We start from the raw sequence: 24,960 nt of genomic DNA, 5'->3' as shown, positions 1-24,960 counted from the left end.
CCCTTGCTTTCAGCCGTTCACAGTACCAGCACAGCAAGGCCATTTTGGTTATTGTTACAAGGCCAGATCAGTCTGATGCAAAAAGCTATATTGAGACAGTAACAGTTATGGTTAGTCATTGCAGCCGTATGCCTGAATTGGAGGCGACATTTCTATTATTGAGAGGGATGGACGATCACAGTGCCTCGTATGTCACAAAATACAGTCATTCACACACCTTCATGTAGGTACAAGGTGAAGCACACAGTTAGCATATAGCTAGTAGCCAGACTTCAGAATGATGTAAAAAGAGAATTCTTTGTACAGAAGTTGTAGAAATATGAAGCAGTAGTTCATGTACTGCAATGCATTTGTACTTTTCAGTGAAGAAATGCAAGTGAGACATTTGTAGGAGAAAGCTGCAAAGTCACTCAAATTATACCAGTAAGTGGCAACCCATTTTCAATGGGACCTGTTGTAAAATTATATATGGTAGTTTTTGCAGAATGTTTGTTTCCAAGGGAGCTGCAGCCAACTGATAGTTTTTGCCTTTCAAGCAAACAGCCACTTGTCAATTCCTGGACACAACAGCAGATTTTGACACAAGGCTCAGGAAAAAGTTGATAGCTTTATTGCATTTTCAATCACATTTGGAGAGAGCACAGATACATTACACTGTGATCCAGTTTCAATATTTCTGTATGGTAATGATATGGAGCTGCAAGTGACTGAGAACATTCAGCTGTAATAGTACTCAATTACACCGCAACAGGAAAAGACATTTTGAAACAGTTTATTAAGCAGTGGAAAATATTAATTTTCTGTGTGACAAGCTCCATTTTGTAGCCACAGATAGTGCCCAACAAATGATAGTTTGTCACGAGGGTTTTGCTTCTCATTTAAAAAATAAATTCAGAAGATGCTTCATTCACAAAGAGGCAGTGTGTGCTGAAACAATACAATTTGGCCATCTAATGAAAGCTGTGGTCAAATGGGTGAATTTTGTTTAGCATCATGGTGTAAACCACCACCAATGCAATGGATTCCTAACAGATATAAAAGCAGAGTTTTGAACATACCTTACCACAGTACAGAACATTCGCTTACTCTGAGGAAAGTTCTTGATGTATTCTATCCTCCTCTATATGAACAAGGAAGAAATGCACCGAAAGATTTAAAATGGACATCATACTCAGTGTTCATATTTGACACAATTATACACCTCACACCCTGCAGGGCACAGCGCAGATAATAATTGACACACACACACACACACACACACACACACACACACACACACACACAAATTAGGTTTGTTCGAGGGGCAAATGAGCAACTACCACTTAACATTCTTCAGTCCTCCAGTTTTCTTTTAAATTTCCTGAAGGTACCAGTTTTGGCAACTACCAAACCAAGATAAAGCAGCTTATCGTTTCTTTCAAAATATGATTCTGAGAGCACACCATTTTGGAAATGGAAATGAAATTATTCAGTACTCCTTTCTCAGTTTCACCCTACGATTTACCACTGTCACTCCATTTAGATGTTACAGAGTTTCAAAAGTCAACTTTGCTAAAAAGACATACTACACTACACTCAATCTGTCAACCTGTTATGGTGGTATCATTCATTACAGCAAAAATTCCCAGGGTGCATACAAATCTTGAGCAAGTTTGGGCCTACATACTGTTGTGAGCAGCTTTTCTAAAAAGGAACAAAGAATGATCTTTTCTTCAGGACCCACCAATGATGCCTGATAGTTCCTCTTGTTCTAAAATGAAAATGTCAAATTACATTAGCCCTGTAAACAACGTATCCAATATTTTTAAAACTGCTCTTTTTTATTAATCTCCTTCACTTCCTATTTCCACAACGTAGCATGATGCTACATTTTCGCAGCTAAGAGTATGAGGTCAGCCATCACCTATGGTGCAGCCGCCAGTTCAATACGCTCTGCTGTGCTGTCACATTTGACTCTTCACATCAAGTGACAATGCTCCACGTAGCAGGGAGAGCTTCGGCTGGAATAGCCTGATTTAGACAGTGTTACAAGAAAAAACAACTGCAGCCCTGTCATTCATATCTCAGTTCAACTTTAGCTCTGCTGACTTCACGGGGAACCATAAACTGATGAGTTCCAATGTGTGATCAAATCTCAGTTTCCTGCCTATGCACTTGTCACTTATGAAGGATATTTCATCTGAGACTGATATATCTTAAACAATTCTAAGGCTGTTGTGTCTGTTTAGAGCTAAATAAGCATTTACGAAACCTATGAATATCAGGCAGTCCAAGGCTTAAATGCTCTGCTTGAAGGTATTAAGAGCAGAGATAGGGAACTTATTATTACACCCACTGCACCTCTGCTTACAATTGGTGAATGCTGGGCAAGCATACCAACATGGATCAATAAAAATGAACCCAAGGTGTCAGAGACCTTGTGTCGTCATCTTGATCTGGATTGGCTGCCTGAGTATTAAGAAAACAAGAGCTATGCCAAACACACACACACACACACACACACACACACACACACACGAGCAGATTAGCACCTGTGATTCTCAGTTGGACGGAATTATTTAGTCAAGAAACATGAGCCCCCTGGTGTATTAAATAATTCACCATCATTAGATAATGGGATAGGGGCCAAAAACAGTTATGTTAAACAGCATTTAATACAACTGGAACTGTTATTTATTCAATCTTATAAAGCACTTCAGTTAATTGTCCAGTTTAATTTCTATTTCAAGTACAAAGATTTTTGTGAACAAAGAAGAAATTTCAATCGATTCATCATGCTGTGAACAGTTTCTGTAACCAAATCATAAAGTGACAAATTATTGGTTTTCATGCCATTCCCATACTTAGAATGAGATTAATGGAGGTTTAACACAGAATTTTATTTGAAGTTCAGGTGGTTCTGAGATGGATCTTATGATGTCAATAGACCTGCATGTATAGGTTAAGGTGAACTGTGATAGGTTGTGAGACAGGGTGGTGAAAGAGATCCGGACTGAGCCTGGGTGGCAGATTAATTAATGACTTCTATTCTGATACACCATCAAGGCTGAGTATGGCTTATAGGCAGTTGTCTATGCTCTTTGTGGCACATGGGCAAGTCCACAATCACGGTCTCAAATAATACTATACACAAACAATAGGAAATAGACCTTATAGTCTCAACAATACATTTACAATTTGATCTCTTTCAGTTAATTCTATACTATCAATTATTTTTTAGACAAGGAAGAACAGCCATACCGTGTGATGTGTAATATGCCTGTCCTGTAGCACTAGGTGGCTGCTTGCCAGCAGTCTGTCCTCTAGCAGTGGCACCATGTGCTTGAGGCTGCTGTGTGGTAGCAGATTGCATCTGGGGTCGTTGTTGCTCCTGCTGGCGTTGCTCTTGTTGACGCTGCTGCTGCTGCTGCTGCTGCTCTTGCTGTTGATGCTGCTGCTGCTGTTGATGATGCTGCTGCTGCTGCTGTTGATGCTGCTGCTGCTGTTGCTGTTGATGCTGCTGCTGTTGCTGCCTTTGCTCGTGTTGCTTTTGGCGTTGTTGATCCTGCCTTTGCTGCTGTTCCTGCTGCTGTTGGTGATGTTGCCTTGGTTCTTGTGGTGGCTGTGAATGCTGCTGGTGCTGGTGTGGATGTGGATGCTGGTGCTGTTGTTGCTGCTGTGGTGGTGGTGGGTGATGGGGATGCTGTAATTGTTGCGGCTGTTGTGGTTGTGGTGGCGGCGGCGGTAGCTGCTGAGTTAGCTGCTGACGGGGCCTACCTCCCATCATACTATTGGCAGATACACCGCCTCCTTGAGAGTAAGCCACAGGTCTCTGAATGGGAGGTGGGTATATGGGTGCTGCAGGTGGTGGCATACCAGCTCTTACTCCTATATTAAGCTGAGCTCTTGCAGCTTGCTGAAAGGGCTAAAAAAACCACCCTCATGAATTTCAAAAATAAAGATAACACAAATTTATTTTCTACATAACATACGGCATATAAAAAAGTCAGGAAACTATTATTTATGGATGATAGCACAACTACAAAAGTTGCTGCCAAAGCCATTATGCAATTACTCAATTCAAAGAGTGAGAGTCTGAATGCTTGGGAGAATGATGCTCGCATAGTTAATTAACAGTAACTACAAGGTTGTGTCCCACAGTTTCTTTATTCTGTCAGATGATGTATTACATGATGTGGATATTTACTTGGTCATCTTTCCTGTGTAACTGATGCAAGTTGCAACCCTCTGCCTCTAAAAGGCTCCAAATTTTAGTGTGTAACACAGTTGTGTGTAACATACCGGAGTGCTGTAATCCAAGTTTCTAATTGCAGAAAATAGGCCTCCAATTGAGGCAGTTGTAAACAGTGAAATACAGAACACACACAAAAAGCAGGAAACAACGTTTACAAATACTGGTAACATAAATATTAGCAAAAAAGGCCTCCAAATTAGTAAATGATTAGTTTGTAAATCCTTCCACAACACTAAGCTTGAATTTCACAACTCAAGCCAAACATAAGTATTATGCACCTGGATACAGCATGAGGTTTGTTCCAATTAATGAACATGAAGTAGCAATGGTGATTAGAAGCCTCAAACGAAAAATGTTTGCAGATTTAGAAATTTCAAAGCCATTGACTGACATTGGTAATTTTTCATTTACTGGAGGATGATTTCCTCACGGACTAAAAATTCCGAAAGTGATACCTTTATTCAAGTGTGGTAACAGACTTATGTTGAAAATTACTGACCCATATCACACCTCTTAGGATTCTCTAAAGTACATAAAGAGCCACAAGCTCCTCAATAGTGATCAATATGACCTTCAAACAGGTACAAGTACAGAAACAGCAATAATGGCTTACACAGATGAAATAATTAGAAATTTTGAAAACAACAATAGTGTTGTAAGTGTTAAATTTAGATCTTTCTAAGGCTTTCAACGCTGTTACTCATGAAATTCTTTTAGATAATGTGGAAGAAATTGGGATAAAAGGGAGGAAAAACAATTTTTTTCAATCATATATGAAAAATATTATCACAGATTGTGGAAATCACATCAGCTCAATCTTATCATTCTTACCATAAAATCAGCTTAGTTTCTGATGCAAAGAAAGCCAAAACAGTTATAACACAGGGTAGTGTGCAAGGCTCCCTTCTGTTCCTTATTTATGCAAATGACATACAGACCTCAGAAACTGCAGCGAAGATCATGTTATCTGCAGGTGACATTATTGTAATAGTGAGTAATGTTACAACAGTTTACAACAACTGAACAAATCCTCTAGTCCACGAGCTCATGGTTCACTGAAGAGCCAAAGAAACTGGTACACCTACCTAATATCATGTAGGGCCCCGTGAGCATGCAGTAGCGCCGCAACACGACATGGTATGGACTCGACTAATACTGAAGTAGTGCTGGAGGGTACTGGCAACATGAATCCCATCCATAAATCTGCAAGAGTACGAGGGGGTGGACAACTCGACAGCACATTGCAAAGCATCTCAGATATGCCCAATAATGTTAATGTCTGTAGAGTTTGGTGGACAGCGGAAACGTTTAAACTCAGAAGGGTGTTCATAATGCCAGTCTGTGGCAATTCTGGGCAAGTGGGGTGTTGCATTGTCCTGTTGGAATTGCCCAAGTCCGTTGGAATGCACAATGGACATGAATGGATGCACGTGATCAGACAACAGGATGCTTACGTATCTGTCACCTGTCAGAGTCGTATCTAGACATATCATGGGCCCCATATCACTCCAACTGCACATGCCCCACACCATTACAGAGCCTCCACCAGCTTGAACAGTCCCCTACTGACGTGCAGAATCTATCGATTTATGAGGTTGTCTCCATACCCACACACATCCATCTGCTCGATACAATTTGAAACGAGACTCGTCTGACCAGGCAACATGTTTTCAGTTATCAACAGTCCAATGTCTGTGTTGACGAGCCCAGGCGAGGCATAAAGCTGTGTGTTGTACAGTCATCAAGGGTACATGAGTGGGCCTTCAGCTCCAAAAGCCCATATTGATGATGATTCGTTGAATGTTTCATACGCTGTCACTTGTTGATAGCCCAGCATCAAAATCTGCAAGAATTTGCGAAAGGGTTGCTCTTGTCATGTTGAACGATTCTGTTCAGACGTCGTTGGTCCCTTTCTTGCAGGATCTTTATCAGGCCAAAGCGATGTTGAAGATTTTATGTTTTACACGATTCCTGATATTCACGGTACACTCATGAAATGGTTGTACAGGAAAATCCCCACTTCATTGCTACCTTGGACATGCTGTGTCCCCACTTCATTGCTACCTTGGACATGCTGTGTCCCATCTCTCATGTGCCGTCTAACACCACGGTCAAACTCACTTAAATCTTGATAACCTGCCATTGCAGCAGCAGCCGATCCAACAATTGTGCCAGACACTTGTTGCCTTACATAGGGATTGCTGATCGCAGCAATGTATTCTGTCTTTTTACGTATCTATGTACAGGGTGTTTATAAATGAATATTGGGGTTTTAATGCTTTATAATATTTACTACATTAAACTTACAGTTACAAATCATATATCAAATGAAAGAGCAACTCAAACAGTGGTGTTTGGCACCAGTGCGCATGCGCAGCACTCATTGTTTCCACCACAATCTGCTAGACAGTGGTAATAGCGAAGATGGTGAGTAGTGAACACAAAGTGTTTTGTGTTTTGCAGTTTGCAAAGACCGAATCTGTAGTTACTGTGCAACGTGCATTCCAATTGAAGTTCACTTGTGGTTCTCCTAGTGATAACAACATTCACAGATGGTATGATCAATTTGAAGATACCGACTGCCTTTGCAAAGGGAAGAGCACAGGACAACCAAGAGTTAGTGAAGAGACTGATGAGCGAGTGAGAAAGTTGTTCACTCTTAGCCCAAAGAAATGTCTGGAAGGCTGGTCGTGAATTACAAGTTACCATGTTAACTGTTTGGAAAGTTTTAAGAAAACACGTACAACTACATTCTTACTGTTTACAATTATTACAGGCTCTGAAGCTGGAAGACCATGGATTATGTGCCAACTTCACAAACAAAATGATGTTTCATGACGAAGATTTTCTGGATCATGTTGTTTTCAGTGATGAATCGACCTTTCACCTTAGTGAACATGTTAACACTCACCATATGCACATCTGGGGCTCAGAAAATCCTCAAGAGGTGGTACAAATGCAACGAGATTCCCCTAAAGTGACTTTTTTCTTTGTGCTGTATCCCGGCAGAAAGTTTATGGGTATTTCTTTTTTGGTGAACCTACTTTAACTGGCACTTCTTACCTTGATACACTAGAGCAATGGCTCTTCCCTCAGTTGGAAGAAGATGAGCCAGAGAACTTCATTTTCCAGCAAGATGGTGCACCACCTCACTGGCATAGCGAAGTATGCGATTGGTTGAACTTCACTGTACCCAAGCACTGGATAGGCCGCAATGGGCCCAATGACAGGGCTTGCTTTGCATGGCCTCCATGTTCACCTGACCTAATGCCACACTTTGGGGCTTCATCAAGAATTGTGCATATGTGCCTCCGTTACCAGCAGACCTCCCTGAATTAAGAAACTGGATTGAAGCAGCTGTTGCTACAATCACTGAAGGCACACTTATCAACGTCTGGGAAAAACTCTGCTATAGACTTGATGTGTGCCGTGTGACAAACAGTGCTCACATTGAACATTTATAAGGTTCTTGCTAAAACTGTTCGAGTTGCGGTTTCATTTGACATATCATTTATAACTGTAAGTTTAATATAATAAATATTATGAAGTGTTAAAACCCCAATATTCATTTATAAAGACCCTGTATTTGCATATGCGTGCCTATACCAGTTTCTTTGGCGCTTCACTGTGTATCAACAGGCTGACCCATTTTGTGAATGGGGGGGAGGGGGGGGGGGGGTAGGACAATAACTTTACCATGAATGTGAACATTTGGTTGTGCCTTCAGCCTGCAACGAGTGCACTGGCAATTTGGTAATGACCATAAGAGTGACTCAACCAGTATGCTGCACATTCCCTGATAATAAGTAGGAGTAAAAGAAGCATGACGTGTCACTATTTTACTTGAAACATAATATTTGGAAAGTTTTTTTATGAAGATTATCCAAACAGTAACATTTATAAAATAATTCAGCAACATACCAGTTGGCCGGGAGCTTGTGAAACACCTTGGTAAGCACCAAATTTAAGATGAGGTGCTTGCTGTTGTGTAGGACTGTGTTGTGCTTGCTGCTGTTGCTGTGGTGGGGGTGGGGGTGGTGGCTGCTGTGGTTGCTGTTGTGGCTGTTGCTGTTGTGGTGGTGGTGGCGGTGGTTGAGGTGGTTGATGTGGTTGATGCTGATGCTGGGCTGAAGGGGGTGGTGGCGGAGCCTGTTGTTGCTGCTGCTGTTGCTGCTGCTGCTGCGGCGGCGGCTGCTGCTGCTGCTGCTGCTTTATGTTGCGTGACTTAGGAGATGGTATCTGCGGAACTGCAAAAAGAACCTAATTTTAGGGTTGGACTGTTTATTTTGTAACAGCAGAATTTCAAGTATAATGCAAATGCTATCACCGAAGTTAGCTAAAAAAAAAACTATAATTTTACAATAATCACCACAGTCCTGAAGTTGTCTTCAAATGCGTGACAAATGATAATATATTCCTTCTCACTTTCAACTTCGAAAATGCAGAAAAAGTTACAATAAATTTCTTTTGCAACTGTGTACGAGGTGTGATAAAAAAATAACAAGAAATTTTGTTTTTCTTAAATTATCTTCATTTTTCCAACAACATTAACTTTGTCCCTTTCAAAGTAATCCCCTTCAGACATAACACACTTATTCCAGCACTTTATCCAATCTGAGAAGCACTTCTTGAACTTTTTGGTGTTCAGTTCCTTCTGTGATTCTGTTTTTATGTCAGCAATAGTTGCGAAACGATGTCCTTTCATGGTTCTCTTCAGCCTCGGCAATAGACAGGAGTCACAAGGTGCCATGTCTGGTGGATACAGTGGCCGAGGCAATGTAACGGTTTTGTTTCTTGTCCAAAAAATTACAAAAAAGCATACAGGTGTGAGTAGGAGCATTATCACAATGCAATTTCCACAAGTGATTTTGTCACAAATTCTGGACATTTTCTTCAGACTGCTTCACCCAAACTTGAAGGGAGTTTTCCTTACTGATCCTACACTCATAAGTCAGGAACTCGTGGTCGGAGTAGAACCAGGGGGAGGTCGGAGTAGAGCCAAGGGGAGGTCGGAGTAGAGTCAAATAGGAAGGAGGGATGGAGGAGGGGGAGACTACTTCATGGCTCAATGGAACCATTATGAGCAGGCAAATATGTGCTAGGAGTGACTTCCAAGTAATCCATACCAGAGAAGGAGGAGAGATCATAACAGGCATTCGAGAACTACTACACGTAATGAGTCATTACATACGGGTACAATATCAGTAAGAAAATAGGGGTTAGCTTCTGACTATATAAAACACTTTCTATGTATTTGGCACAACCATGAACACACTACTCAAGCTGAGCAACACTAGGTTGCCCTCCAGACTTCTATATCTTATTTATTCATTCATTTTCACTCATATACCACTGACGGCACCTTCAAGATACGAGTTTCAGGCAAACAGTCAACACAACACAAGCCTACACCTCAAGGAAACACCCTAAAGTCGCTTCCATTTAACCTCGACATTAATGAATTCTAAGCAACAAACAAGACAATGCTGATTAAGTCAATAGTACAGTGACTGTTAGCTATCAAACATCTACAGTACTAAGAAAAATTTACTGCTTTAGTTAGAAACATGGCATGTTAGGAAATGTGAAGTATGGCACCTGTAAGACTACTGACACTGCAATCAGATCACACTACACCAGTTCAGCATGCAAAGAACGAAGAACATTTAACAGGAGTATGGGACATGGAGACAATTCATTAGATCATTCATTATTTGTTACTGCTTCAGTCTGGGTGTAAATATCACTAAACTGTTTGCAAGTCACACAGAACAATGTTTGATGAATCATCAGCAATGCTCCACAATACACACACACAATACAATTATGCACCTGAAGACCCACAAGTAGCCTCTCACATGAATACGTAAGAAACTGCTAACACAACTGTACAAAAACTTGACGACATTCTCAAAACTTCTTTATTTTCAATAAAAGGAACAGCAACTGAAACCACAGGTGTAAGTACCATCTGCTCAAAACACCTATCTACATATGAAACTAACCACCTGACACTAGTACAAGCTAAAGTTTCATACATAACACGGAGTGGATACGTCTTTGTGAAAAAGCAATATTGGCATCAATGACTTCTGTCACATCCCGGTGGATTTGTCAAGAAAGCTGTCAACAATGGAGCACATACACTGCCCCCGCATGCCAAAAAACAGAGGTGAAATTTATAACCGAACCTATCGATTAACTACGACAACACATTAAAGAGGCTATTGAGCCAGCAGGATCTGTCATGTGAAACATCATTGGAGCACCAGCTGCAATGAATTACATATCTTCAAGTCAAATGTGAGTTACCCTCATTACACCATCTGCTTTATTATAAACAACAATTTCATGGAGGTGAGTACTTACTAAAGTGGCTCCCTCTCCTTTTGGGCACAGAGCAAATTGCCCCTTCTTTTCTAACCTTCCCCAACATCTCTCTTTCCTCCTTGAGGAAGGAACTAATATTTCTTCGAACTAGGGACAATTTTTTCACTTTTAAATGTGTGTATTGTCAGTACTGGAATTTTGCCTCCTTTAGGTTATTACCAGCTACCTGTTCCATGTCTTGGAATATCATTATGGGTATTAACATACTAACAGCAGCTGACTATATAAATGTTGTGATTATTATGTTTTAAAAATTTCCCCTGCATTTTATTTGGACAAATGAAGAGTGGAAATTGGAAAGATTGTGTCAAATCTCACATTTGTCAGGTGAATCAAAAAAATCACTTTTTGTGCATAACTTATTGCATCTAAACAAACAGAAATTCTGATACTGCAGACTTATGTTGCCGACCTCATCCCTGCTAAAAATAAAATGACATATTAGAAAATAAATAATTTATTAACAACATTCTAAGTGCCATTCCAGGAAACTGACTGGGTTTAAGTGCCAATATGAAGGCCCCCCCCCCCCATCTCATGCCAGTGCCATTAATACACAGGTACTACATTTTATTCTTCATAAAACAAGTACAAAAATAGAGTAGTAACATTTCAACTAGTAGAACTGTGGTCAACAAAAATCATTTCCAATTTCTTTTAGATTTTTACATGAGAGTAACAATTTCAAGAAAAAATCTCTGTATTCACCTCTGTTTTTTACAAAACTCCACAATAGGAATTGGATGCTGTGAAGTTTACTGTAGGGCTCCCTGTGCTGTTGGAGAAGAAATTCCAACACTGTCAATAGGCCTTTCTCTTTTTCAGCTAATAAACATGACTTGTCTTTCTTATGAAGTATGGCATGGCACACATATGCCATTGTCTTTCCACTTTTTGAATACTAGGACATTTTTTCCATGCCTTTATCCAAGACTAAGAATTTTTATACAGCTATTTGAGATGGATGAGTATGAGACACTGATCACACTGCATTTGGAGATCTTACATGCCTGTGACAACTACAATGTTTCAGCAGGATCTTTAAAATCAAAGAATTCAGTTGTATGCATTAGAATTACATGGAATGGGGTTCATAGATTTAGCTGACTGAACTACATTGTGTGAATCTTATGGAAGAAAGGTCTTTCTTACCCTTATTCTACTCTTATTCATTTCTCTACAACAACAAAAGTTGTCGCAGCTCAAAAAGCTCTTCCTGTACACCATAAACTTGCATTTTATCTCTTTAATACATCCCAGGCTAAATGAAGAACTTGACACATGGTACTTGGAACTCCATTGTGCAGCACTGTTTGGCACAAAGAATGACTGTCTAGTAATAAATATTTGAAACATTTTCTCCATGACTTGACTCTTTGAAGAAATCTAGGAACGTGAAGAAGAAAATGAAGAATACAACAGCTCTAAAATGGTATTTTGTGAAAAAAAATGGCACTTACTATGCTTTCCATTTCCACTTTTCAAATGGTGAACAACATAAAATGAGTTTCTGGGAACAACAACACAGTAGTCTCATGATAGATGTTATTTATCTGACTAAAACTCAATTCTCCTTTCCCACAAAGCTTCCAACTGTGACCTTGTATGTATTTGGTAACAAAGCTGCAATAGGCAGCGTACCATAAAAATCAGTCTGCAGAATGTGGATATTACTCACAAGTAGATATTCCACACAGGCATCAATCACAACGAAACACATTGCAAGAGACAACACTACTTTAGAAATACATCAGCATAGAAAGAAATTCGAACTATTGAGTTTCAACACACACAGTACTAAATATATTTTGGGGAATCTAGAGGAATGGCTAAGTGTCTTTCATGCATATTTTGTTTACTTTGGTAGAATCAATCTTTGGCTGTAATTATTTGATCTGTACTGAGTTCTTATACTGATAATTCTGCACCACTACATGAGTTACAAAATTTCACTGCGCACATATGCACCCCCCCCCCCCCCCACACACACACACACACACACACACACACACACACACTTATTGCTCCTACATGGTCAATTTAGTTGCAAAATCCTTAAGATTTTCAGTAGAAGAGAATTCATCATCTTTGAAAATGAGCAGTTGGATAGTAACTAGTTTCTTTCAGTTATCATAGAACAGAAATGCATATTAGCAGTGCTACAGGCAATCTGTAACAACAAAACTCACCAGTAGAAAATACTGAAACTGATGACAGCACATCTTGTTGATTTGCTGATGGGGATTTTGGCTGAACTCTGCCATTGGAAGCAGCATTATGCTCAGTTTGATGTTGTGCACCAGATTTTATGAATGCTTGTCCTGGGACTCCTGTGTTACGGTACTGCTGAGCCATCTGCAATGGAGATGATAGAAACTGCCAACACAGTTTCATAATATAAGCCCTAGCACTTGAGCATCACCAAAGGAACTAAAGAAGCTTAAAAAAAAACACACACACACACACACATACACACACAAAGTGTCTACTAAAACAATACCTGAGAGCCAAATCCTTGCAAGCCCACAGGTGCTGGAGTCCCAGACTGGTTACTGAATCCCTGTAACCCATAAGGAGACCCTGTCTGATGAATCTGCTGGGCAGAAGCTGGTTGAGGCAGATTCGAATTTGTTGGCTGATAGAATCCAGTTTGGCCACCTGTCAATGATACACACATCCATGTACAAATAATGCCTGAATAAATCATCTATCATGTCTTCAAATGCTACATCTGCAACAGAATTTGAAAAATGTATGACTAAATAACAATAAATTGGGGATTCAATAAAGTAGTCTGTATTTATTATTACGAATCACAATTCTACAGCGGAGGGAGGGGCGACATTTCACAATAAGATTCAAAACTTCAACCAGCTGTTGGCTAAAGAATAAGAAGGCAAATGGAGGTTTGATACTCTATGCGTATCAATAACTTTGCCAAATCTCTACCTGCTAGCTTTGTGACATTATTTCATCTTACAAATGAGGACAAATAGAAGAGAATGGTACGGTTTAAGATGGAGGAAAAGGAATTTAGTTCAAACATTGGATTTGAGTATGAGAAAATAGTGTTTGAGGTAAGTAACTTGGAGCTGACACACACTACACTAGCAGTTCCTCACTTAGGCTGACCTTTAAGAACTGATACACCTTCCTCTGTTATCCCTATCAATTTACTATGTATTGCCAGACCCAATAAGTGAGGTTATATGTAGTATTGTGTGAGCGTTTGTCAAGATTCAAAACTGAAACATCCTGACAGAACTGTATCGTGGATTCAAACCTGGAACCTTGCCTTTCACAGGAAATGCTCCTCCTTGCTGTTCTCACAGAATGAAATACTTGTTCTGCCTCACTTAGTACTCTTTCTGCTCTTCCCAAAATTACGACTTATCAACAGCATCTGTCTTTTTACCAGGCAGTTCCTGAAACTACCTTTCCAGTAGCCTTTATTAGAATCTTCTTTGTCATTCTCCTCGTTTTTCAAACAACAGTCAGAAAAACGACGAGAAAACCAAACAGTTTTGTGAATAATGTCAATGATTTCTGTACCTTCCTTGTTGATTACTTAATATTGATTAAGGCAAATTATGTGACAGAATGAGGTCAACCAATAAAAGGACATTGTATTTGAAGAAACACCCCCTTCCCTCCTCCTCAGTCTGCAATAACATGAGAACATCAATCAGATGATGTGGAAGTTGAGTACTAATAGCACTGAAAGAACAATTCACTTAAACTATTTGTTAACTGACAATATAGCACATAAGGATGGTTGTTAGTGCTGTGTCAAAGAAAGAACACAGCTATGACTGAATGGTGTTGAGATATCATTTACCAGACTAATGCAAATGGAAGAACAAAGGCAAGTTTCAGTACACAGTTCGTCTCAAAGAAGAAGTATTTGTAGAGACTACACTAAACTTTACACCCTGTTAAAAGTAGGCCACATAACAACTTATATAGGGACAGCAAATTTATTTTCAAAACTTCCAAGTTTCTACTGACGTATAAAACGCTCTAACAACTTACGGGAATGCAGCTGGATGAGGACACCGATATTTCAACATTTGTACACCCTGTCATTTTCAAGACACAGATGAGGTTTGAATTTTGTGCCATGAAAATGACAGTACATGCATCTGTTGAAAAATTGGCAGCTGTCGAAGAGGTCACCAGGATACAATCGCACAAGTTATTTTATGATTTTTCTCATTTGGAAGAAGCCAAAAGCTGTTTTCATTCATTGAACATTGGGAATAAGAATGCCTTCAGAAAACTGTGAGCGCAGGCATTTGCCACAGTGTTCTTCCATACAAAACTGCAGCTGCTAACTTTAGGCAATGACACTGGTGATACTTATGTATGACCTCACGACACTGCAGTAGTTGTTGATTTGATCCTAAATGGTGGAAACACTTGTCTCCAAAAAGTTTGGCCCATGCACAAAACTCTTCAATGGCCATAGGTTACTGCATATACATCAGTCAACTCATTCTACCCAACTGAATCCCAGAATACATTCGGAATGTTTACTGGACACACATTGCTTGTCACTTTCCTCCTATGCCAGGGTTGCCAAAAATTTCCTCAAGTGAAATTCCCTGAATTCTAGACAATTTCTAGCATTCATCACTGACAAATTTTGAGAACTCAAGGGTAATTTGACAATCTGTCTTTGCACCTACAATATAAGAAACAATAATGCACACGAGGAAATATCTAAAAAAACTTGCAAGCAGATGGTGTTTCCTGATGTGAGCAAAAATCTTAGTATTAACATCAACATCTTTTGTAATGAACTGTTTTTAGATGGAGAAAGCAAACGGTGTGTGTGTGTTTCATGAAGACAACTGACATTATTTTATTTCAATAAAACAAAACACATTTGGAGACAAAAACACGCATTTCCTTGGAGTCGCAAGACAGATTTAAAATATCTTCACCAATTTCAGAAATAACCTCAAAAAAAGTAGACCTCTTGAAACAAGTATATAAGGTGGGAAAGTATTGTGTAAACCAACACTGTAGGTGACCACCAATAAAATGTTGGTTCTACTATATTCGTTATGGTCTGTTATTACCCACTGTGTATTATCTATTATTTTACAGGTATTGTGTGAATTTTCTTTCAAGAAACATGTGAGTACATAGTGCACAAACCGCTAACAACCAACACAATTTTCTTGTTATTAATGCCCATACTTTCTAACATATAAACCACTTTTTAAGTGCCAAAATGACAAGAACAAATAAAATGTCTATAAAGTGCCACACTGTACAACATACTTGCAGCGAGACAGTCGCAATTCCTGAAATCTATTACCCATGGTCTCTGGCCTGCTAGGAGCATCACAGTTCTGGGTCCATGGATGAACCATGAAAATCCGCTGCATTACACCACACACAAACAGATCAGGCCTTCGGGCATATCAATGAGACTAAGATCTGACAGGGTGGGCCTCCTCTTTAGAGGGAACCAAATAGCTTCAGATCGGCAGGCCCGATCCATTACAGATACCTGCAGAAACGGCCTGCAGTTTTGGCCCATCACGGGAATCCACTCGTGGCCAGGTATTCATGACCTAAATACAGCATGTTGAAGAAATGAGACCATGGTGATCATTCCATGCAACTGATACCTTGTTCAATTTTTCTGAGAATCAATAATAATGAGGATAGGTAGCAACTCACCGTAAAGATGATTGCCAAGCCGCAGGCAGGCATGTAGGAAAGACAATTTTACTCTCACAACTGAATTTTCAGCCATAGTTTTTGTCAGAAAACCAGAGCACACGCATATCCACACTCAGACACAACTTACGCACACATGACCGCCATCTTTGGCAGCTGCTCTGAGAATCAGATTCAAACAAACCACTTCTCATGTCTCCCAGCCTCTCGTTGGCAGATGCTAGGCTAGTGGCAAGAAGTGGTGGCAGCATTGACTGCAAGGTGAGGGGAATGGTAGGAATCAGAGAAGCTGTAGTAACGAGGGAGTAGGGAAGCGGCGCACGTACTCAGCTGCACCCAGCCAGTGATGATGCAGGATATCTCGGTAAACAAACCGTTTTTTAAAAAAAGGGTGAGGGGGGGAGAGAGAGAGAGAGAGAGAGAGAGAGAGAGAGAGAGAGAGAGAGAGAGAGAGAGAGAGAGAGAGAGATTTTAAAGTTTTTTTCCAAATTTCTGTGATATTTCCCCGATTTCTGTGACATGTTTGAAATCCCTGATTTCGAGAACCTGTGGTAACCCTGTATGCACATCCCTGCAGTACTTACACCAGCTTTGCTGTCAGAATAGCATTTACTTTCTATGCAATTTGTATGCACTGCCTGTGTTCTATTATTACTCTCTCTGCAGTAATTTGACACTACACTTTGTACAAATTCGAACATGAATTCTTTTCCTGGGACTTTGCGTTTAATTACTATAGCGATTTGTGCTCTACTTCCATCACATCGAACATACATTAAATTTATTTTTGTTATTTCTCTTCAGTTAGAACTGCTGTATTAAAAAATGTGTGTTCTTTGGCTAAAGGAAAGGGCAAACAAAAAATGAGAGGACCTGAATAGAAAATAATGTAGCTATTGGGCTACTGCAATTTTTTTAAGTTCAAATTTCAAAACCTCAATCTTTTGATAAATGGAAAATATTTTTTGTCTAGTAACTAACAGACAGTACTGCTACAATTTCTGTAACAACCCAAGCAAAAGACAACATCTAAAACTCACCTGCTGAGCCAGAGTAAAATGAGGAAGAAGGTGGAATGGGTGGTACAACATTGCTTTGCACTGGTCCTGGACGTTGCACCATCTGAGAGTTGGGAAGGTAATTCTGGCCCATAACTTGATTTGGATCATACATGAATAACTGAAAAAAGATGGTTATTAACATACTGCAAATATAATATTTGGACACTGAAGAGTGCCCTAAATGGTAAAATAATATCACAATTACCCATTTTTTATCTTGCAAGAGATAAACTATGGTAAAGCATTAGTTGTCAGAATTTACCTGAGATGGCTGTGGTCCTGATGGGATTGTGTTCTGCTGATAAGGCCCACCACCCTTTGTTCCAATTGCACCTATAGGACCAATCTGCTGTGATGATGGTTTCACAGTAGCTGACATCAGAGAGTTGGATGTTGATGAAATCAGAACTGTGTTTGGATTGTTGCTTAATTGTTGGGACTGGCCAAATGGTGCCTGAGGAGCCTGCAAGAATATATTTACAACTACACAAAATTTTGTACATTCATTGGTGCAGATTACCAATAAAATAATAAATGTGATAACTAAAAGCACTTCAAATTTACCTAATGGAATGTGTTGTCATACTGCGTGTCTCAATGAAGATTAACCCTACACCTTCTATCATATAGCATTTTTATCTTTTAAAATCATACTGATTGGTGGTAGGGACACACTTTTACACAAGCCTATCTGACAGTTGGGCAACAAAGAAACAGAGCTGATGATTGATACAATATTAGAAGCAACCAAATAAAGAATTCTGGTGCCCTAGTGCTTGAGTAATTACACATTCCCATACAATTAAGCTACAATGACACAGAGGGATTTGTCACCGAAATTTCTACCAGGCACAAGGGAGAATAATTGAAGAAAGGAACATTGGTGGGGGTTGTGTAACCTTCTCAGTGAACAGTGTAGTCATGGGAGCTTACAGATCAGTGATGAGTGATCTAAAAATTCTAGACATATAGGGGTTCAAAAATTTTATTTTTATGCCTATGAATGACTATGAAGTATTACTAAATATGACAGCTCAGTACTACACATTAAAGGATTCAAATTTTTGAGAAGCTGTAGCCCATGCTGAAAAACTTGCTATTAGATTACGCTTTTAAGCTATTGCAGATTCGTAAAGCTTCTTAACCCTTTTGCTGCTGTGCGGGTACAAATGTCGAGCTAGCTGTTTCCCAGGTGTTGAGGACATGAATATGCAAGCCACTTTGATTTTCCTACAGTGCTATGGATGTTTGAATGTGTTCTGAGTAGCCAACCTCTTACTGCTGTGGATGAGTTACTTCCACGTCTCAATTAATAAAGAAGTTTTGAGTCCTTATCATACAATGTATGTTCCTCACTACATGCCATCATTTGCAAAAAAAACTTAATTTTGATATCTTGAATCATTTATGACACAACTGAGACCACAATTTTTTCTAACCATATGATTTGTGATTGGCAAGGATGTGAAAGGGTGCATCGCATGTGACCGTCCTTCAGGTACAAACGCCAATAACACAAGAATGAAACGAGATATTCTTCTGCTTTCTATTTCTCTCTCTCTCTCTCTCTCTCTCTCTCTCTCTCTCTCTCTCTCTCTTTTTTAATCGATGTCTTATCTTCATTTCATTCACTGCAACGCATGAGCTTCAAACTTTTCACCTAATAGTTTTTTGAAAAATCTGATGATAAATATTTCATATTTAGTGGAACGTTGTCTCTCAGTACAGACAATACCATTTGGCGAGCAGTAGAGCCATAACAAAAGCTGCCTCAGTGTGGGATGCAAAGAGCACATCTTTAGCAGTGAAATAATTGAAGTGCATGCATAGTATTTCAAAATCTAAAATCGGTGAAATAATACCAGAAGCATTGGTTTGTTTACACTCTTCAGGAAAAGCAGCGAATCTTAGGCATCCACTACGATACATACAGCTGTTCTCTGTCCAATCTGTTAAATTCACAGAGGAAATGTGAACTCTTGTTGTGAATTTTACTGTGAAATTCTCTTTCTGTAAGTCTGAATAAACATTTGAGTTGGTGAACAGCATCACGTTTGGCGATATGGTTTCTATAATTGGGGGAACCAAGGATCCCATAAAAATGTCTTTTATGAAATTCTTCAATTAGTTTAATGGTATTATTTTTCAACTACTTCATCTTCACAACCTACTACTGAATGTACACAGCTGATCACTTTGACCCAAGACGCAACACCACAAGTTTGCCTATGAACTGAAAGGCATGTACAGTAGGAAATGTATCGGGGATTTGTGCCATGTTTTCAAAGAGTGAACAGACATAGGCATATGTGCCAGAACATAATATTTCTCAGAATTCTAGCATCGATGCTGCAGGCGTTTGTCGCAGGAACTTGCAACTTGTGTCACATGTCATCAGCTCTATGTGCCGGTTACAAGTCTACACAATAAATCCCAGTGTGAATGTAGCTTTCGATTGTCGAATACTTCTACTTTATGGAGAGACAACCATATCATTGTGGGGGGTTATCAGGGAAGCAGGTTCACAGCCAACAAAGCCAAACTAATTTCGTATCATTTCCTCTAATTTGGGAAACCTGCATTCATACTATGTGTAATCAATTAAGGTATTTCACCACACAACAATACAGATAATCATTGCAGAGCAGGTTACTTGCAGACTCATAAAATCTTAGTTTAGTATATTTAATGTAGTGTGGAGAAAAAGACGGTCATGGCATTTAAGTTCATCAGTCTGCCACGTATGAAATGTTGCATCATGAGCTGCCCAAGGAACTATCAATGACAATAGTTTTACACTATATCTGCTATCAGGATTTTTCTTCTTAACAACAGTCAGTGACAGCTGCTTTGGAAAGAACACCATACACGATTTGAAAAAAAAAAAAAAAAAAAAAACCAATTCTTGAAAGTGACAACTCTCCTCTACTACCATGTAAAAGTTATAAGAGGGAAATTTCACGTTTGGTTGGTTTGGGGTATAAAGAGACCAAACTACAGGGTCATCAGTCCCTTTTTCCTGATGCAAGCGAGGCTCAAGGTCTGAAAACACTCAACTCCACACCTAAAAAGAAAACGAATGGGAAAAACATGGGGAAAACATACACCACAAGGAAAAGCGGAAGAAGGTATTAAAACCATAGGGCATAAGGTCTGGGCTGGCTGATCACAATAATAAAAGAAGATGAGCCAGCCACTCTGCAACACATTAAACTGTCCACCCCAAAAAGACAAGGTGACATGAACACATGTATGGAAAGACAACCGCCAAGACGAACAAATGGAAAGAAAGTGTGACAGAGTTAATATGGATGGAGGGTGGCGACCTCGGAGACCCCTCAGATGGTACGATAAAACTCTCTTCATGGTCCCAGTACATGTCAAGAATCGAGAGGAAGGGTCAGCAGGGACCTGTGGGGTTAACTGAGTCTTTAGGAGCATGTGAAAGGTCCAGGTGAAGCTTCGGCCTAGGTGCACACCATGGAGGTGTATGTGAATGGACCTTGAGTATAGGCGGTAAAGGCAAGGACTCCACTTCACACACAAGAGACCGGAGGCGAACCCCAATCTTAAGCCCTGACCTGGGCCTCCGATGCAGGAGATGAACCACCGTCGATGGAAAAAGGAGACAGTAATTCAGATGCTCAGGAGAACCATGAATATGTGCAATGTAACTGGCGAGCAATTGTGCACGGCTAACCTTCAATGGAGGGACTCCGGCCTCCACCAGGACAGTGGTCACCGGACTCATCCTAAAAGCTGTTTCCAGTTGAAGGCCACAGTGGTGCACAGGGTCAAGTAAACGCAATGCTCAGGGAGCCGCCAAACCGTAAACCAGACTCCCGCAGTCAAGGCGGGTTTGAACAAGGGCTCTGTAGAGCTGCAGCAGCGTAGAGCGATCTGCACCCCAGACGGTGTTGCTCAGGCACCAGATGACATTGAGGAGCTGCCAGCACTTCCGCTTCAGGTGACGAAGATGACAAAGCCCCGACAACTGGGTGTTGAATACCGGTCTTAAGAATTGATATGTCACCACTACAGTGAGTGGATCGTCATTAATGTTAAGTTCTCATTCCGGATGAATGGTATGATGCCGACAGAAGTGCATGACACCTGACTTCATGGCTGAAAACTGGAAGCCGTGGGCTAGAGCCCATGACTGCACCTTGTGGATGGCTCCCTGTACTGTAGGTGCTGCTCACCAACACCAGTACTGAAGGAGTAGTATGAAACGCAGAAGTCGTGTGCATACAGGGAAGGTGAGACAGACGACCCTACAGCTGCTGCTAGACCGTTAATGGCCACTAAAAATAGAGATACACTCAATACGGAGCCCTGCGGGACCCCATTCTCCTGGATATGGAGGAGGGGAGAGGGGGGGGGGGGGGGGGCCTATGGGAGGCACCAACTTGGACACGGAAAGTACGGAGCGATAGGAAATTTTGGATAAAAATCGGAAGCAGACCTTGGAGACCCCAATCATATAATGTGGCAAGGATATGATGTCGCTAGGTCGTGTCATAAGCTTTTCGTAAATCAAAAAAGATGGCAACCAGGTGTTGGCATCTGGAAAAGGCTGTTCGGATGACAGACTCGAGGGAAACTAGATTATCAATGGTAGAGCAACCCTGATGGAAAATGCCCTGGCATGGAGCCAGTAGGCCACGTGACTCCAGGACCCAACACAACCACCAACTTCCCATAGGTTCCAACAGCTTCCAAAGAATATTGGTGAGGCTGATGAGCTGATAGCTATCCACATCAAGTGGGTTTTTACTGGGTTTGAACACTAGAACGATGGTGCTCTCCCGCCATTGCAGTGGAAAGATGCCATCACACCAGATCCGGTTGAAGATGACGAAGAGATGTCGCTTGTAGTCAGACGACAGATGTTTGATCATCTGTGCATCCAATCTGAGCCAGGAGCTGTGTCGGGGCAACGTGCAAGGATGCTGAGGAGCTCTCACTGTGTAAATGGGGCATTATAGGGTTCACTGTGATGTTCAGTGAACAAGAGGGCTTTCCTTTCCATCCGCCGTTTGAGGGTGCGAAATGCTGGGGGATCATTCTCCAATACGAAGGCTCGAGCATAGTGTTCAGCAAAGTGCTCGGCAGTTATGTATGTGTCTGTAGATTACACACCATTGATGATAATGCCAGTAACACCTGTCGGGATCTGGTACCCACAAACAAGTCTGATCTTCATCCAGACTTGGGGAGGTGATGTATGACACCCAATGATCAAGACGTACCTCTCCCAACATGCCTGTTTCCGTTTTTTTATAAGCTGGTGAATGCGGGCATGGAGCCCTTTAAAAGCTATTAGGTGCTCTAGGAAAGGGTGCCGCTTATGTCGCTGTAGAGCTTGCCAACGTCCTTTAATGGCCTCAGTGATTTCCGGCGACCACCAAGGTACTGACTTTCACCGGGGGCACCATAAAGAACAAGGGATAGTGTTGTGCATCTTCAGGTTTTGGCAGCGCAAAGACTGTTCCATTAAGTTTCGGGTGTGCAGCTGCAAGAAATCATCTTCTTCTTCTTCTTCTATTTCGGCTGTATAACGTTCAGCCATCTTCAGAGTGAGCCGCAAGACTGCCGCTCCAGTGCTCGCTTCGTCCCTTTATACTCGTGTACCGCGCGACTGCGCATGCGGCCACAGATGCAAACGCGCTAGAGACGTTGGTCGGCGGCAGAGACGTGCATAATAATTAATAGAGATAGTGGTTTCAATCTTGATAAATCATGGAATCCGGCACTTGCTGTAATACACTCACAAAGACGTCGTCACAGTGCAGCTCACAATGATATATCGATATGCCAACACAGATCAACTGCAGAGTCATAGATACAACTCGCGCATTATGCACGTCTCTGCCGCCAACCAACGTCTCTGGCGCATTTACATCTGTGGCCGCACGCGCAGTCGCACGGTACACGAGTATAAAGGGACGAACTGAGCACTGGAGCGGCAGTCTTGCGGCTCACTCTGAAGATGGCTGAACGTTATACAGCCGAAATATTAGAAGAAGAAGGAGATTTCTTGCGGCTGCACACCCGAAACTTAATGGGAAGGGATAGTGTTTTCCACCACAGAAAAGATTGTTCTAGTGACCTGTTCAACTACCACATTGATGGCATCATGTGGGGGAGATTCAACAGTAACAGCAGAGATGAAAGCTTCCCATTCCTCCTTGTTTAAAGCCCATCTAGGTAGATGTCCAGGGGAATGAGGCTGGGGGAGTGACAGCAAGATGGGAAAGTGGTCACTACCAACACAAGTCATCGTGGGCTCTCTAGTGGACAGATGGGAGGAGTCCTGGGGTGCAGAGGGATAAATCAATGGCGAAGTAAGCGCCATGAGCCACACTGAAATGTGTGGGGGCCCCCGTATTTACGAGGCAGAGGTTGAGTTGAGAAAGGAAAGTTTTGACATCTGTACCTTGGCCAGTAAGCACAGTGCCACCCCAAAAGGGGATATGGGTGTTAAAATCTCCCAGAAGTAGGAAAGGTTTAGGGAGTTTGTGAATCAGTGCAGACAAAGTATTCAGGGGTACTGCACCATCTGGAGGAAGATACACAATGCAGACAGTTATTTCCTGCGTCATCCTTATCCTGACAGCCACAGCTTCCAGAGGGATTTCAAGAGGCACAGGTTCACTGCATACTGAGTTCAGGACATTGACACAAACTCCACCTGACACCCTATTATAGTTGATACGGTTCTTGCAATACCCCTATAGCCTCAAAGGGCAGGGGTCATCATTGTTGGGAATCAGGTTTCCTGGAGGGCAATGCAGAAAACCGGTGTAAAGCTTAACAGTTGCTGTGGCTCAGCCAGGTGGTGGAAAAAACTGCAGGAATTCCACTGGAGGATAACGTTATCGTGAGGCTGGGAAAGCATGAAGCATGCAACGAGGCAGGCTATGCATCAGGGTCAGCTGCTGCCACCGATTGAGTATTTGTATCCATTTGTATTGTGGATGAGGCATCAGTGAGATCCAGGTCCTCAGGGAACACTGAGATCTCCACCTCATCCGCAGAGGCAGAACTAGTAGGGAGTGGTGGTGTTGGGGCCACCAGAGGGTCCTTTTTCTTATCAGACTTCTTTGTTTGCTTGCCCTCTCGCTCCTCGTTAGGTGCTTGCCAGGAGGACTTCTCTGGAGTAGGTTCAGGCACAGATGAAGACCGTGAAGCTCTTCGTCCAGCAGTTTTTGGCTCCTTTAGCCACAGACGAGTGTCTGCTATGGCATTAGTGGAGATCTTGGGAGAGAGGGTCCCATGGGACCTCTTCTGCACGAGAGAGCCGGAGGAGGCTGTTGCTTCTCTGGCTGGGGAGAGGGGACGAGTGTCCCCTGTGTTTTGGAGGGGGGGGGGTGGGCGCTTGCTCCCGAAATAGGTACTTTGGGAGTAACTGAAGGAGATTTTCCCCCCCTACCACCAAGGGGACAAATGTATTCTAGAGGCCCGGAGGGCCCACTGTTAGTGGTACAGAGTGTGGTACAACTGGACGTCAATTGAACGGCACGTAATCATTCAAATTTACTTTTAGCCTCTTGTTAAGTCAACCGGTCCATGGTCTTT

At 41.4% G+C, this 24,960-nt stretch overlaps 1 protein-coding gene across 1 annotated transcript in view; it reads right to left on the bottom strand.

Annotated features, from left to right (window-relative positions):
• LOC126184982 (protein PRRC2C-like) overlaps positions 1-24,960 on the bottom strand; it is a 237,944-nt gene that overhangs the window by 10,464 nt on the left and 202,520 nt on the right. The window contains exons 33-38 of the mRNA XM_049927684.1: positions 17,642-17,842; positions 17,359-17,497; positions 13,125-13,282; positions 12,814-13,000; positions 8,156-8,481; positions 3,241-3,904 (exon numbers count right to left, since the gene is read on the bottom strand). Of these exons, the coding sequence (XP_049783641.1) occupies positions 3,241-3,904; positions 8,156-8,481; positions 12,814-13,000; positions 13,125-13,282; positions 17,359-17,497; positions 17,642-17,842 (1,675 nt within the window). The remainder of the gene's footprint in view (positions 1-3,240; positions 3,905-8,155; positions 8,482-12,813; positions 13,001-13,124; positions 13,283-17,358; positions 17,498-17,641; positions 17,843-24,960) is intronic.

Source organism: Schistocerca cancellata, chromosome 4 (genome assembly GCF_023864275.1).
Source record: "Schistocerca cancellata isolate TAMUIC-IGC-003103 chromosome 4, iqSchCanc2.1, whole genome shotgun sequence".
In the NCBI taxonomy this organism is placed as follows: Eukaryota; Metazoa; Arthropoda; class Insecta; order Orthoptera; family Acrididae; genus Schistocerca; species Schistocerca cancellata.
Note: the sequence above shows the minus strand (reverse complement) of the source record. Positions and strands in the feature narration are given on the sequence as shown.